Genomic DNA, 17,230 nt, shown 5'->3' on the forward strand with positions numbered 1-17,230 from the left:
AGTTGAATATCTGCCACCACTCCTGGTGCTGACAGATGGTAGTGCAGGGGGGCTAAGGCATACTTTCACTGAGAAACCCCAGTGAACTCCATTGGAAGTAGCAAGAATTAACTCCTAGATAAGCTTTAAAAGTCTTTAGAGGTTTACAGAATGGTATAAAAGGTAGAACGCACTTCTCAATACTACACAGCTGCATTGTATATAATACAATTTGGAAATATATCCCAATATATTCCACAAAATGTTTTTTAATTGTCACTGTGATGGCTAAGGGGGATATGACAAGTGATCTATAACAAGGCTGGCTTAGTTCCAAAGACATTCTGACAGAGAAGTGAAGCAACTTCCATCCTAATATAGTCATGTCTAAAGTTGAGGTTAATTTATGAACAAATAAAAGTATTTAGAGAAACAGTACCATTTTTACAAAAATATTTGAATGAGGTAAAAAATTCTGTAGAAAAATTAGTCTGTTAATAGGATAGTGCTACCCACAGTGAGAGTTGGACTGGAAAGGAGAGGGGTCTTTACATGGAAGCAATGAAGGTCTTTTCTTACAGAACTGCTTTAGTGCAGGCAAGTAGTGGTAGTACAGAAGAGATGCGTGCTAGTAAATGTAGCCTTGCTGTTACCTGAACTGTAGTTGTTGGCAGCAGTTACGGCATAAAGCCTTCCACAGCTTCTGTGGTTACATTAAAAAAAAATTTAAAAAAGCTGAAGTGATACATAAAAATCTTCAGCTAAAAAATTTGGAACACAGACTGGATTAAAGAAAGAGACATATTTCTGTAGAAATAAGAAAAAGAAACTCTTAACATGTTTCTGCTAATATCTTAGAGGATATTCTGAGGTAAATAGAAGAGTGAACAGATTGTCAGTGGTGCCAAGATGAAATGTAACCTAAATACCATCTCGGTGTCCTGCTAACAGGGCGATTCACCACTAGTGAGGTAACTACTAAAAACATTTCTATTTCAGTTCTGAACTCAGACCCCTACACAGAGGCCTGCAGGGTCTATGTTGTTTACAGCTGCTCTTCTGCCAATCCCATGAAAGCTTCGCTTTCATTCAGTTGAACCGATGCTTGGGCACAGTAATTTTATAGAAGCAACTAAACATCTTTTCCTAACCAAGTATAAAATACATCTTTTCTTCTCAATACTCCCATTTGACACTTCAAAATTCAAAAAAATACATTCTTATGATTGAAAAGATGTATTAGAAGGAAACCCTTTTGAAAGTTGTTTTGGACGATCATAGTTAATGTGAAATTTCAGAGAAGCACATTTCTTGCAAAAGGGGGAAATTGCCTTTTGGAAAATGTAACTATCTTTTAAGAGTAAAGTAATTTCTGAACTAAAATCAGACAGATTTGGTTTCAAATTTTATGACTTTTGGTTTTGCTTGACCATTTAACATTTGACTTTAATCAGAAGTACTTACCTGAGTCTTACAGTTCTTAGGGGAGTACAGGGTAGCTCTTACCTACTGTTGGTTGAAGGAGAAAATATTATTATGAATGTTAGTTTAATGTGAGGCTTCCTGTCTAGGGAGAGCTATAATGCTTGGATCATTCTTCGTGATTCATGGAAGATAAAGAAGCGTAACTCATGTTGACCAGGGAGCACAGGAATAGCTGCCCTGCATAAGGGCATAGGTTTTAAGGATTCCTTTCTTCTTAACCAAGCTGACTTCTATTCGAGTGCTTTAGGGAAGTCCTCAATACCTTTAGGAAGGCCCTGGTTTTCTAGGTGTATCAGATTTGACTGTGTATATGAGAAAGTATTTCTCATCTTTCTCCTTACAATCTTGGGGTAACCAAGCTATATGAAAGAGAGTTAATGCACTTCTATAGAGAGGCAATAAAGAAGAGAGCTTGGAAGAATCCTGACCACCTTTAAAATCTTACCGCCATTGCTTGAAAAGCAGGAGATTGAGAGCCGAGAACCTATTTCCCTTCCACTACTGCCTGCAATATTTAGCCTCTTCGCATAGCAGAGCACAGGCCTCTGATCTGAAGGATAGGCAGGCATAATTCCCAGTGCAGTACAGCTGAGTGTGAAGATTCAGAGATGTAACTTGCTGTGGACCATGCAGGCTGCAATTTACAGGAAGAGCAAGGAACATCTTGAGAAGTTCCATGTTCAGTAACAGTCTCCCCAAGTAACACCTCTTTCAGTGTGAAAGTGCAAAGGAGAAAGACTAAAACTTTAATATTTGCTCAGATGCAATAGAAATTACATACAAAGGGAATACTTGCCTATACTCTTTGGGGTGATCCAGAGCCTCTAGTACTTGAAAGGCTTGCTGCTGAGCACTCTACAGCAACGCATTCTTCTTTTTTTCTTGGACTACATAGCTAGTCACATCTCACAAGAGCTACAGCCTAAGGAGGGTTGCTAAGCAGTAGCACGCCTGAGCCACTTACAGCTTCTTACCCTCATAGAACAGAGAAACTTGCAACAGCCCAACAAATCTCACCCTTCAGATTTGTAGCAGCTGTAACGCATATGAACCCTTACAAGGTTTTCTGCTATTGTGGAAGTGAGTTAGGGTCTATCATAGAAGTGTTTGCTTGCTGAAGCACAGGATTAGTACTTCATTTCCCTGAAGGTATTCCTCAAGTGAAGGGAGTCAGTCATCAGCATACAAAACCAGAAGTCTACGTGTAAAACAAAGTGGTCACAAGAAACTGAACTGCCAACTTGTTATGCCATAGGAGGCGAAAATTTTACTGTTCTGAGCTGAAGAATGAGGCTAAGGCATGATGTCTCCAGCAGCAATTCAGGACTACTTCAGGATCAAACAGCCAAGTGTTACCCAGTTATGAATGGAGATGTACATGTGATACGGTAGGGATTTTAAGTCATTTTTGGCCTTGTGTAAAAAGACATTGACATTTTCAAGAATTCAACTGCTAAGAATTTTGTATAACTGGTGTATATCATAAAAGCAAGAGTATCCACAAGTAAGCAGACTGGACAGGGAATTAAGAGGCCCATCTTAGGAATCGTGCTCCATCCAACGGTTATGGAAATAGCTGAGTTTAAATTTCCACATTTTAAATATTTTTCCAGCGTGTCTTAGATTGAAAACACAGATGGGTATTGGCGGCAATTATTTTATTTTAGACTATCTAGGACTTTTCTTGAACCAAAACACTTCTAATTGAAGCACTACTTTGTGTTTAAATTACATTTGAATATGATGCTTGTTCTGATGTAGAAAATCCACAGACAGTCCTATATTTCAATGAATACCCCTTTTGAAGGTAAACTAGTATTATATAACAATATATGACAACAGTAATCAGTATTAGCTTTACCCAACAGCAGTCAAACCCTGCTGTTCTATGATCTTTATCAGGTATTAGAGTACTGCAGAAATGTCTAACTGTAGCACTAACAAAAAAGTTTATCTTACAGTTTAAACTATTATTAACAATTAATACCATTTTAATAGGTATTGTAATTTAAGGCTATAACATATTAAGAATTTAACAGCAACCAACTGTACTACATCAATATTCTATTACCTGTATAATTTATGTAAGAAATCTCAAATAGAAGACAGCACTGAAGCCACTTCTAGGTGTTGAGCTCTACAAGATAAACTCATGTTTGGCAACCTTTCAGTGATGTCAGGGCAGGTAAATTTGGGTTGGTTTTGTTCCCACAAGCTACGGGTGAAGCTGTGTTTTAAAATTTCTGTATATAATATGCTCCATAATGTGTGAAGAAATGTAGCTCTGACTGGGAACACCCTAAGGCAGTGGGAATGCTGCGGGAGGCAATATGCTGTTGGCTGGCAGTTCCTGAAAGGGAGCTGGAAAATGTTGCTTCTCATTGTCTCTCTCTCGATAATGATGTTCTTGGGTCACCTCCCAAGTCTTTTAAGTGCCATTCAAAAATCCACTTGCTTTCTTAGACACCTGTGCTATAGGTTACAGACTCCATTATCAAACTGTGGAACAAGTAGCTCTGTTGAAGGATTTGATAGTACGGTTCAGAGAAGGCATAGGGCAGGTTGGGAGATGTTGCTATGAAACCCCAGTAATGATTATCCTCTAAATTCGCAGCAAATTGCATAGGAGGGTAAAGGCCTTCCTTTACCCTTCAACAGGATTACTGCATTCAGTTCCCAGGAACTAGATACCCCATATCACATAATGTAGTTTATTACTAGGGAATTATTGAAGCCTGAGGATAGCAGCATTTTTCTGCCCTCTAGGAGATTCCAGTTATCTGGAAGATTATTGTAACAGCAGCTTTTGCTACTGCACTTACTGGAGAAGGAAAAGAAGCAAATACGAACATTCAGAGTTGTATTCCTCCTTCTCTTCAGATCTAAACAACAGGAATTCTGTCTAGTATTCTTGTTCTGCACTAAAATGTCACATAGTAAAGCAGACTAGTGCTGAGGTCTATTTTGTCTTGAGGAAGAAAAAAAGTACCCTCTGATTTGAAGCAAGTAAAACCTGGACTGTTTCCACTGGATGGGAATTAAAAAGCCACAGTAAATGATTCCTATAACCTTGCTCTGCCAGACAGGGTTGGTAGGAAAAAGAGATACTGTGTAGACGTGTTCACAAACCATTTTGTCCTTTTTAGTCAGAAGATGAAGTCCAGAATTTTCTGGCTGCTTTTCTTGCTGTACATCTCTGCCTGGGACAGGTCAGTCCTGCATGAAGCAAAGGCAGACTGATGCCAGGGACCAGACAGCTGAATGGTTTATGCCCATCCCTTTCCAATGCAGAAACCCCGCTGATTTGGGTAAACCTACTGTAGTCCCATAGGGCCGAGTTAATTCATAAATATATTTCTACATGTAGCAATGGTTATTAGTGATAAGAGCAAAATTTCTGCAGGGAAAATGGCTTATAAAATGAAGATACTTCTATTAGCAATTATTTTCTTACTCCTCCCTTAAAAAGATGTTTTACTGACTTCTGTTTTACTAACTGTAGGGTAAATTATATAAACATACAGAATCTAAAGACTAGTATTTTTATTGGAGTAACTCCTTGCTATTGTCAGAACATCTTTGCTGAGGTTCTCAGCACCCTCAGATATGCTGCAAGACTAGACTACTTCTAGCTTTAGAATCAGTAATTTTTTCATTCCTCATCTAAAATTTCGAGCCCTGTAATGGTTTTACATGGGGCATATATGTAGCATTATATGCTGTATTATGAAGCAGGGCATTAACTTTGCTGTAAGTTGTATGGTACAGGCTCTCCTGGACTAAATTTTTAGCCTTTATGTACTTGAGCATGATTTTGTTTTGGTTTGTATTGGGAAAACAACTTTCATTTCTCAAAGCATTTTACAAGAAGAAATGCATGAAAAATGCAGGAAAGAAAAATTAGACTAAGTGCAAAATAGAAGTATAAAATTTATTTAAAACCACCCACAAAGTTCTGTGTAATCAGGAATGATACAATTTGTAATAGTCTTTTTAAAAACTCATGACAAGATTTAAAATATATTTTCAATTACAGTATTCATTTAGCCTTATTCAGTTAGGACAATAAAAAAAAAAAAGAAAGTTTACGTTCTAAACAGATGAGACACACAAGAAAAATAGAACAGAACAGACAATTTCCACAACAACAATTTTTACATGTATGTTTCAATACTAGTATCAACATTTCAATGCATCTTGCTACATAAACATGAAATCATGTACAACAACTGCTTGCACCAAAAAACATAGCTTAATTAGATCTTTCAAGTAACATGCAGTCACAACTCACAAGTCTTCAAGTACTGCTGGTAAGGGTTCCCTTGTCTGCAAAGAAGATTTTAAGGTTCAGTTTCTCAGCTAGCGTAACTCTTCACAGCTCCACCAGCCTCATGAAGCTATGCTCAGTTACACTAGGAAAGAATCAGGCCCCAAATGTTTTTTGAGAAAAGTAGTAATTTTTATACTTTCTCCTGTAAATACTGTGACATAATGAAGTGCTTTTTCTTTCTGATTTTTTTCTCCCTGTACATCATCTTTTGTTTAAAAAGGTTAATTTTATGTTCCAGATCTAAATACAGTAGGTTGGTAACTGGAAATAATCCAAAACCTCAAATTCAAAGTTGAAAAATAACTATCAAATGCATCCCAAAGAAAGAAAGAAAAAGAGAGAAAAGAAGAAAGAGAAAAGGAAAGAAAGAAAATGCTGACTTTTTTTTTTTTTTTGCTTTGGCATACTGTTAATCTTTTAATTTTGCAAAGCAGGAAAGAATTCATTAGCCATAGCATTTCAGTACAGTGTGTCCTTACATATTAATGTTCTTTCTTTCGACAGCAAATTCTGAACAGTATTTATGACCTGGTATGATATTGTCACATTACGAAGAGCTGTCTCTTCCAAACTGAACAAATAACCATAGAATAATTACTTGTTAAAGACTGAAATGCCTGAATGTTTGTGTTGGTTAGAACTGGCTTTCTTTTAGTGGTATTGGGATATCGCATTTGTTTTTCTTGCCTACGGTTATTTTTTCATTTTGAGGACAAGAGATTCGTGAAGTTCAGACGCTGCCTTCAGTTGCATGGATTAGACTGGCATTCACAAAGTTAGTATGAAATCTGTTCTCATTAGGCTCTGCAGTGTCACTGCAGTTTAGAAATTTAAGAATGAAAATATATTTCCTTTTCCTCAAACTTTTTTTGAAAGAGAAGTTTGCATTGCATTGTTTTCCCTAACTGCAATGTAGCGGGGCATGATGCTTACTTACATAAAGCTTCCACTGGCAGCAAGGGAAGCTCTGCATGACTCAAGCCCACAGGGCGGTGCCAACAGTTTCACTGTCAAGTATCACCACAGTTAGGGCAGTCAGAAAATGTTGGCTTTTAGCTTTGTGTCTCAAAACTCACCCCAGTGTGACAACACACAATACTGCACACCCTGTTGGGGCTTAAGTCAGAAAAGAACGGAGTTCAGTAGATTGTCACAACCCCATTTTATATAATCAAGTAAAAGGGATCAAGTTATGATAAAAGAGAAGCAAGTATTTTAAGAGAAACTACCAAAGCTTAGAAATAGTATCGAAAATTCTTGAGATTTCTGGCCAGGCCATTACCTAGAGGTACAAATCTTTTACCACATTCTCTTTGTAGACAATGTTGGGAAAAGGACAGCCAATATAAGTGAATACTTAAAACCTGATAAAAACCAAGCCAGTTTCTTTTCAACCTGTATTTCTAAACTAAGAACGATCTGGATGTTACTGGCCTGTATGTGCACAATAGGGATATAATGAAATTGATTTCAGATGATTGTACAAATCGGTCATTTGGTAACGGTTTTGATTTATACTACTGACCTTTTATACCATTATGCCTGTAATGGGATACTCCGAAGGATGTAAGCCAAATCGTCATCCGTTTAAGGCCCCTTTATCCTTGTAATGTGATGCAAAGGACAGCAGTATAAATGAGAATCAGGGCCTTCATTCTTATTTCAAGACGACTCTCAAACCCTAGACCCTTTTCCATTACAATATTATAATAAAAATACAGATATACATGTAAAATATTGATCAGGTCACAAAACTTTCCACAACAGTATTAAAATGTTCTGTGGCAACAACTGCAATATTGAACATCAAACTAGCAGTTCCCTTGCTCCACTGCAACAGTACTTCTTTGGAATACAGTTCATCTGCAGTAACTGGTAACTCCCTGTAGATTAACTGCCAAATCTGTCCTCCTTCTCACGATGTAGTTTTCTGAGGTCTACACCTGCGTCCTCTGACTTTATGAGGAAAGCTGGTAAGGTATGCAAAGTGTTGAAAACAGCATTGTTCATCAGTCACACCAAACGGAGCAAGTCACCTTCACGTTATTTAGCACCCCAGTCTTGCATTCTCTGCAAGTATGCTGTTGGAAGATTCTAGCATTTTAATGTAAGTACGTGTGGAAAAATTACATACATAATGGTCCAGTAGAAGAAAAGAGAAAAAGACGCTGTTGTGGGAAGAATTAAGGATACAGCATCGAGAAGCATCTCGTACCTATTAAAACTGAAGTTACGAGTACATGGTTAAACACTGCAGACAACATTGGGATGATGAACTGGGCAACTGGATTGAAAAAAGGATCCTGAAGTCTTTATGTCTTGGAAAGAGGAAAACAGTGATGCTGACACCCCTATACCCTTTTAACAAAAAGATGTAAAGCAACACTCCTGCCCTTCTAATTGTGCAGGGTCTGCAGCATCTGTCTTAGATCAAGATTTGAGCAGAGCTGGTGGAGTAACTCAAAAGAAAAAGAGGGCATTTCACAGAGATGCTAGCATCAGAAGGAAAAATGTTCTACTCTGAGAAGGGATGACTTCCCCTTCTCAGGGGGTGAGCAGTTTTCTAGTCTTGCAAAGTCTCTTTTGTTTGGCTTGTTCTTGTTACACAAGAACAGAGTGTAACAATTACATCAAGAAATCCGAAAATTAACTGGAAAATGTATTATTTGATTTTGAAAGTAAGATGACACTGATTGTGACAGATAATGAATTGTCCCTCTTTCTTGGAATGAAAAAATATCCAACTGCAATATTCTAAGCTCCCTATGAGAGAAGACGAAGTAAAAAAACCCTACAACTGTCATATATAGAATAAAAGATGACTGAAAGAAATCAATTTTGGAAGAGTCACAAGGAGAATAAATTCTTAGGAAATTCCTGAGATGAAGATTGGCCGATTTACATACAAAGCAGCAACAGGGTACGTGGGGAATTCACGAGCGGGCTGACAGCTATACTGCTAATGCTGAGTACTGAAGCAGATCTGCAGAGGGAAAAGAAGAACTTCTGGAGTAGTTACAAGCATTTAAAGCATTTACCAGCAGGTTATAATGTTATCTTAGCGCTGACTGTGAAAATAGCTAACCACAGCAGACGATCCATAAAGAGACCATGGAGTGAGAAAGGTGGCTGTAGTGTTTGATGTCATCTGTACAGAGTAGAAAGCAATACCTACTAATCAACACTAGTCAAATTAAGTGTTCTTCAGGGAGACAACGCAGCATTATGTAGAATTAAGTCTTCATAATTTAGTCAAGTATGTAAATGACAGTATTAAACAAAAAGTTTTGCTCACTCCTCTGAAGTAAGCAAAAATGTTTTCACAGGGAAGTAATACAGTAAACACAAAATGTATTTTCAACCACTCTTTACAAGAAGTGATCCGTATGTATACTGGTGCCTGATTAGATACTACTATTGGAAATCCTTGGTCTTTGAGAAAAACTCAGATAAAACTCTTTCCTTTATGTAATTATACTTTTGCAGCAGCATACTGGAGCAGCACGTAGACAACTTGTGAAAGCTGTCTGACTAAACATCAGGTAATTCCAGACGACACTGAAGCCAGTTTCCGTACTGCTCCACTAAGTAGCCACATCCTCAGGACTTCTGACGTGGGCCAAACTGTTTAAGATTGAAGGGGAACATAAGTGTGTCACAGGCTAAATAAAAAGGTTATGAATTTCAAGTTAGATGTACCAAAAAAAGTGTCAATATAAAGACGTACCCTGGCAACTACAATGTGTACAGGGGAAGGCTGTCTCAAAAGCTGATTGCACCTTCACAGCTTTGCCTGCAACTTCCTCACGCTGTGCATCCCATCAGCTTTCCACATTCTCTGTCTTGATCGTGGGAATGAGCAGCAGAATGGCGATGACTGCGGTGCTCGCTACCTTCTTCTTCTACACGGATTAAAGAAAGGGTGACCTGCTCTTTCCCTCCTCTTTGTTTTTTTTTCTTAAACCAGTATATGCAGGCAGAGAACAAAGGCGAGATTACTGTCTCCAGAGGAACTGTGGGAAGAGATGAATTTGTACATCTATCCACAGCTGTGTGACACGATGACAACAGCCTTACTGGTTAGAAACAATGCTGTAACACAGACATTGCAGTGCAGTACCGTGATGTCACAATAATCAATGGCAAGTTTCTCTACAGTTTAATTTTACGGAAAGATATTCCCTCTACACTTCCTCCTGAAAGTCAAATCAACACCTGATAAAATTTAGAAGAAAGCCAGAATTTCCAAATGTGATTGGACTGTTCCTCATCTCCAACTGTGTTAAGATCAGCTCATAGACAGCATCACGGGTCACAGTTGGGCAGACACCTTTCACACAAGAAATAAAAGACAATTTTATGGAAGATATGTCACAAAGAACCTAATCTGAATTTTAGCAGCCACAACAGACCTGAAAGAGAGTTTGCCGAACACTGCCTGAATGTAATTGCTGTTACATATACGACGTGTGGAAGTGAACACGCGATTTAGTTTTTCATATATCTGAGGGCAGTTATTGCCTCCTGTTAACCTAGAAAATACAGGATTTCGGGGGGGGGGGGGGGGGGGGAGGGGGGAAGAGAAAAATCATATACATACATAAAAATGGATTACAAAGCTGATGACTACTTGATAAAAGGAGCTAATTTCAACATGAGAGTAATCTCATGGGAAGTGAAAGGGCAAGACTGACCTTACATTTTAAATATAAAACCATGAATTTGCAGTTTTATTAGCATGCTTCCGTAACATCTCTCTCTCATTGAAGAACCTATCAGATAAGAAAAATCAAAAAAGCTGTCAAGAGTGTAAGCCTGTAAGCGTGAAGGTGGTCTGAAATAGACCTGCCTGCATGCCCGAAACTTGAGGTGAAGGTATTATGTGTCTCTACAGACCTCAAATCACTTCTCATGCTACAAACACTATAACCTCTGTGTTTAACCAGAAGTACATTTACTCCAAATCTCTCTCCATCTGTCCTTGCAAAACCTATTAGTTGTGGTAAGGTTGCATGGGTCTCAGTCGGCACAGACTTCGGTCAACTGTTATCCATATCCACCTAGTTAAATGTGAAAATTGCACAAAAGCTTGATGAACGAGCACATTGCAGTCAATGGGGCTGCAGCAACGTAAAAAGGACCCAAATATAACCCACCAAATTTAGCGTAATACTGCAATGATATTAAAAAGGTCTTTAAAAAACCCCAAACAGTTGTATGTTACAAATAATTAAGTACTAAAGAAGTTGTCAATTACCCATGCTTAACATAAAATGTTGCTTGCTTAAGATACTACAGTTATTTCCTGTTCTAAGTACAGAGAAGCACTGTCATAGGCAAGATAAGGACTTTTAACAGCAGTTATTCCTAAGTAAAAGTTAGCTTACAAAGTCCTTAAAAAAAAACATATCTGAATACAACTGTTACAGCTAGAAAGTCACAAGTACTTGTAAGGTCTTAAAAAGCTTTTTGGGTCTTGTGACTGAAATATTTATAGAAAGATTTTTTTCTGTTTTCTGTAATACAATAGCATCTTACAAATCAATAAGCGCAGAGAACCTGCACAAGTAAAATTCACTATTTAATTGGGCACGACTGCAGTAACCCAACAGGGACTCAGTGAATCAAACAGAACTGGCTCCTCCAGAAAGCACTACTCCTTCCCTCCGGAGTGGAAGGTGGAGTGGTGGTACTGGACCCAGTGGAGAAAGGGATGAGAGGCATTTCTTCTGGGAAGTCAGAGGTGTCCCATGTTGGATCACAACAGTTTTTGCTAGCATACTGTGAAAAAGGATCAAGAGACAACCACACCCCCCACACCAGCCCGCACCATTTTCTGTTTTTTCACCCGGAGCATAGTGCCAGCTGTTGGAAACCAAGTAAAATATGCAGGTCTGACCTAGCCAGCTCCCTTAATTTTAGATCCAGCTCCTGATCTGGCCATCCTGGAAGGACTTTGTTAAGGGGTAAGAGCAAATTACAAGTGGTTGTGTGGGCTGCAAAGGAAAGCAATAGACCCACGGATTTGCAAATTTTAAGAGACAAATACTGTTATAAAATGACAAGCTTACTCAAAACAACATAATCTGTGTACAAGACTGATAAATACTCTGAAATGTTACAATAAATAGCACACGGTTGTAAAAACAGTAAATAGTTGCATCCTCTATACCGCAGTACAGCAATAGAAAAAATTAGCTTCTCAAATCACAACCCGCTGTGTGCCACAGCAGGAAATGAAAGTGTCCAGCTAACCTGCCTGTTAGGTACACATTGAAAAAGTAGTTATGTGATAGACAGTCAAGGAAAGAGCACCGCAAGTGATATTTTATTGTATAGATGATATATTTTTCTCATGTAAGTAATCTTAATAAAGTAGTAACTGTGAGTTTTAGCACCTATCCGTTAATAGCATTAACTGTGATGTTAAGATAACACTTTTCTCTGTTAAAATTGCCGTTTCAAAAAAGGTAGACCTGGACTTACTGAAAGTCTGTTGGTGCAGTCACTTGAGCAGTGACTTGCCAGGGGCTGTGTTTGGAGGTATCCTTTTAGATCCACCTTTCAGTTTCTCACTTCTTTGAGGGAAGCTGCTGTTTTTTCAATGTAATGTTTTTATGATTAAGTTTCCAATCCTATGTAAGTTAAACATGGGCATTTATAGGGCAAGATTCAAGTAAAAATGATCCACTTTACCTTTTAAAATGTTCAGATCATTAAAGAATGGCTCTGTAACTTACTGATTTGGGGTAGAAAAATTGGTATTCACATGGGAGCGCTGAATGATAAATGATTTTTTCAACTTGCATTCTAGAAACTAAAGCCATCAGCACTATCAGTGAAACCAATAAACTAATCTTTTCTGTAAGATCAATTGTGGTGTCAGACAAGGGTTTTCAGAGAGCAAATACATGAATGGAACAGCTAGAGAAGTACAGTACTGCTTACTGTATGGACAGCTGGAATTCTTACTAGTCTTCGGCTCACCAAAAATAGACAAGTTTTAAAATGGAAATCTAAGGCACACAAAATACCATAATGATTTGATGTATACTGTATATTACATAGTCAAGAAGCATAAAACTGCTGGTACAAAATGATGGCATAATATTGTTTTTGTTTTATTAATATTTACAATCCCTTCATATCCTCTATTTGAACTAATATTAAGCTTTGAACTAAAATTTGCAGCATACCCGGTCTTTACAAATTTTACTTAAAATAGGTAAGATACAAAGAATGGGTTCAATTCGGCCATCCTCTGCCATCAACGTTTTTGTTAATTTCGACAGGAATCTGTAGAATTGAACGCAAGGTCATTACATAGCGATCGCTACTTCAGACCTTGCTCCTGCAAACACTACACGTGTGTGCATTGATACAGGAGAATAGTCTCATTGATCTACAGCCGCATTTAAGTATTTGTAGCACCAAGGTCCTAACTGGCACTATGTGTTAAAAATACAATTTATGTACTTTTCGTACCGAAACTGTAAATATAGCGCTTACAGTTCAACTTTTCAAGGAAAAAGCACCTTGTCTAGGTTTTAAATAAAGCAGATCTAGATAGTTCATATTCCTCTGTTACAGCACCACTACATTATAATATTATCAAGTATATTATTGGTATATTTTTGCACTGTAAAACTCTGACCTTGTTATACCTACAGGTTACAGAGCCGGGGAGGACTCCGAGGCAGAATTAAGGGACAGCTTCATCTCTGGGGCCTGATCCTGCAGTTCTCAGTCATGAGAGGAGTCCTGGCTTGAGCGGTCCCTCCTGGCTCTGACTGGGCAGGTATGGCTACGCAGAGCTGTTCTCATGGAAGAAGTTGCAGGATGAGGTCGGTCCTTAGCTAACATTCTCATTTGGTAATTTGTTTAAATAAATAAGTTTAAAAAAGAAATACATAGGAGAGGAGAATCAGAAAGAAGAGTGGGATGCTACAGTATTTAAAAGCAATGGAGTGTCTGTTTTTCCTCTGGTTTAGCAAATATTCATTTCATGGTATGTCACTTCTTCAACAGAAAAGGAGCACATTAATTTCGTATGTTTGGAAGGAAGAATACAACCCTTTCTCTACATGAAATGTATAAATCACTTAAAAATTTACAAAACATTTTTGTAAAAAAAAAAAAAGAACCTAGAAAGCTGGTGAATATTACAGGTGGGTTAGTCGTAATGAAAAATTTGCTGTTAAATATTAGAAATGTCATACTTTTCCAACACTTCCTTTGTATTTTCCCCAAATTAATTTTTTTTTTTTTCCCAGAATAGAATAAGGCAACTCTAGGGGGTATTTTTTTAATCCCAAAACAATCCTACCCCTGAGGCATTAGGAACATTTGGTTGTCATGTTAACTTATAATGCTCCAAACAAATGAGACTTATGCACTTATTGCTCAAAGAAATCATAACAAATGCTGCCTTTAAAAAACCAAATAATATTCCTAACTCCCAATAGCAACACACGTATTGACGAGACGTCTCCTAATTTCATGTTTGTACACTCTCTTGAAAATAATAAAATGTTTCTGTATTTTATAACTGTTGTTTATATGCAACATAAAATCTTCAATGAAAAAGGGCAAGTCTAAAAACAATCACATATGCTATTATAAGCATACATACTGCAGCTGTAACAATATGGAACTCTACACAGCAAGAATAAAATGATTTCTTCTGTAGAGTATGCACAAACCTTAGACAATATGATCCTTATACTATACTATTTCAAGTTAATTTTAAAAATAGAAAGTGCTTTTAAAATATATATTTACAGCTTAAAAACAACTTCCAGCCATCATTACCAATAACTTCATGTCATACATAATGACAAATCTAGAGAAAAAAATTCATTGGTTTTCTAAAAGATTTATCTGTAATTTGGACTATATAGCAATGGTTGGAAGTTGTTAAAGCAATGGCACCATGAAGTAATAATTCAGCTTATTTATTTTTAACTGTTTGATGTGGTTAAGCACCAAGAGCTGTGTAGAGCTATTACTGTATAACTTGATTTAACACCATAAAATGTGAACCTGTTAAAATCCCTATAAATGATTTTTGTAGTAAACAGACTTGATTTAAAGCACCAAAATATAAATTCCTAAAGGTAATAAACTGAATGATTCAATCAAGGTTAATAACCTAAACAAAATCTTTTTTTAGAATGTATTAAAACTATACAACTTTTTTTTTTTTGCTTAAAATGTGCTTGAGCACCACCAAATGTTAAAGTCACAGTTTAAGAAGAAATCCCCCCCTTTTTTTTTACCTCAGCCTTAAAATGGTTGAGATGAGCAAATAGTAAACGACACGAGACTTGTTCTTTAACAGCACCTTAAAGAAACACTGTGTAACACTGCACCAAGAGGCGGCATTTGATACTGAAACCTATGCCCAATGGTTGTAAGGCCCTGCAACTCGTGTAAGGGCATAAGAAGATACTGTTATTACGTTATCCTTAGTTACTGTTAATGCTCTGCGTGATGGAATTTGGTTGAACTCATTGTCTTCATAAAAAATATCTCTGTTTTCACTTGCTTGCTTTGTTTTCCTGCTGCTAGAGTTTAGTTCAGTATTCTCCGTTCCTAATCTGTCTGCTTCTTTTTCTTTTTCTTTCGCCCTCTCAGCCATCTTTGCTTCCCACATGGCTAAACCATGTTTTGGCTCATTTAAATTTTTGTGTTGGTAGAAAACTAAAGAAATTCTTGTGGGATGATTGCGGTTGGGTTTTTTAATAGGTGTGGTAGCATGGAGTTCACGTCTTGCACATTCAATTAAGATAGAACCATGAGAAGGTGCCACAGCAACCCCGCCGATGTCATCATCCAAAAAATTGTGCTCGCTGTCTGACCACATTTCCTCAGCTTTTTCTTCAGAATCAGTCGGTTGTCCCAGTGCACTGTTGTGCTTTTCGTCAACACAGTCAAAATCGCACATCTGTTCTCGATGGGAGCTGCCCTTTTCCACTGGGCATCCATGGGAACAGTCAGCTTCGTTTCCGACTGCATCCTTTGCCGGAGAGCTTAGCGGTACTGACAAATCACAAGAGCTGATCATCTGTGAAGAAGGAGAATTGTCTAACTGAAGCTGACAATTCTGTTTGTCTGGCTGATGTTCAAGTATAGTGGGCAGGGGGTCTTTATGGGCTGGGGGGCCTGGAGCAGTGACCTCTGGAAGAATCGGTGGCACACCATTCATCTTATCATTCAGCAAAATTCCAGTATAATCTTTGACTGACACATCAAAGTTCTTACAATTAACATAAGGTGTCACATGAGGTTGCTTACTACTGCATTCAAAATACCCGTAGGGAACTGAAAAATCTTGTTGAATATTAGTCACTGCTGTTATGCCAGGCTTATGTGCTAAAGATGAATAAGGATGTAAACTATCCACCTTAAAAGGGGAGGAAGCCGTATACTGTTTTAATAAAGAGCAATTTTTAGTAGTGTTTGAAGTATGTTTCATGGCATAGAGGTGATCGGAAGTCTCCATTTTTATTCCAGGTTTTAAAGCATCTGTTTTGTTCCCTAAAAAAAATGCACACCAAAGTGTAAGTACTTTTCCTCACTTAGTTAATAGAATATACCTTTTATAATACTTTCGTACTTGCTTTCTAATATGAAAGATATACATGATGACTCCAGGTTTTTCAAAATGGGAATACTTCTATGACCGTAAGTACACATATAATAACCTTGCTGAATTAATGCCTTAACCTTTTCCAGTGAGACTGTTGGTATATAAAATAGAAAGGTATTTCACAGAGAGAGGAAAAAAATAAACAGATAAAATGAAATAACCACTCAGTCCTGATGCACACAGCCCAATTCTACACAAGTGCTTCCCAGCAGCTGACTGCTGGCCTTCAGCACTGCCCAGGCTAGCAGGAAGCACTACGTAAAAGTTTTTACATAAATGATGAAATCTAGTCTGTCTGAAGTTAAGCCTGTGAAACAATGAAAATTCTTGGCTGCCTTAACCGCATGTTATGATCGCAGGAAAAAGTGCGTTTATAGATCTTGTCCATCACAGAAAAAAAGTTACTGAATTACAAAGATTTGTGCATTAGCAAGTAACTACTCAGAAATTTTCTTTAAAAAAAAAAAAAGTATCTGGCAACACACCATAGATAAATCCTAAAGCTGCATCATGTGATTTGGCTGTCTTCCATCTAAGAGCCACACATCAATTATTTCAGATCTTTGTGGAGACATACTTGTTCAATTTATGTCAGCTCCCTAATCAATTTCCAGCCCTGGCACCCTGCAGTTGTGCTTGTTTGTGGAACAGTCTCCTCAAATGACTCATTCTCATCATGGGCAAGTTCAATCCAGAGTCCACTGGAGTAATGGGAGAGAATTCCATCAACTTTGATGGGCTTTGCATCATGCCCTGAAATTGCTTTACATGTGTTTTGCTGGCAA

The 17,230-nt window shown here is 37.7% G+C and overlaps 1 protein-coding gene across 1 annotated transcript in view; it reads right to left on the reverse strand.

The window, feature by feature from the left end:
• Positions 1-15,100: 15,100 nt before the first annotated feature.
• Positions 15,101-17,230, reverse strand: part of TET1 (tet methylcytosine dioxygenase 1) — a 61,794-nt gene continuing 59,664 nt past the window's right edge. Inside the window, exon 12 of the mRNA XM_059820996.1 lies at positions 15,101-16,333. Within this exon, the coding sequence (XP_059676979.1) occupies positions 15,192-16,333 (1,142 nt within the window). The 3' untranslated portion in view covers positions 15,101-15,191. The remainder of the gene's footprint in view (positions 16,334-17,230) is intronic.

This window comes from Gavia stellata, chromosome 9 (assembly GCF_030936135.1).
Source record: "Gavia stellata isolate bGavSte3 chromosome 9, bGavSte3.hap2, whole genome shotgun sequence".
Taxonomy (NCBI): domain Eukaryota; kingdom Metazoa; phylum Chordata; class Aves; order Gaviiformes; family Gaviidae; genus Gavia; species Gavia stellata.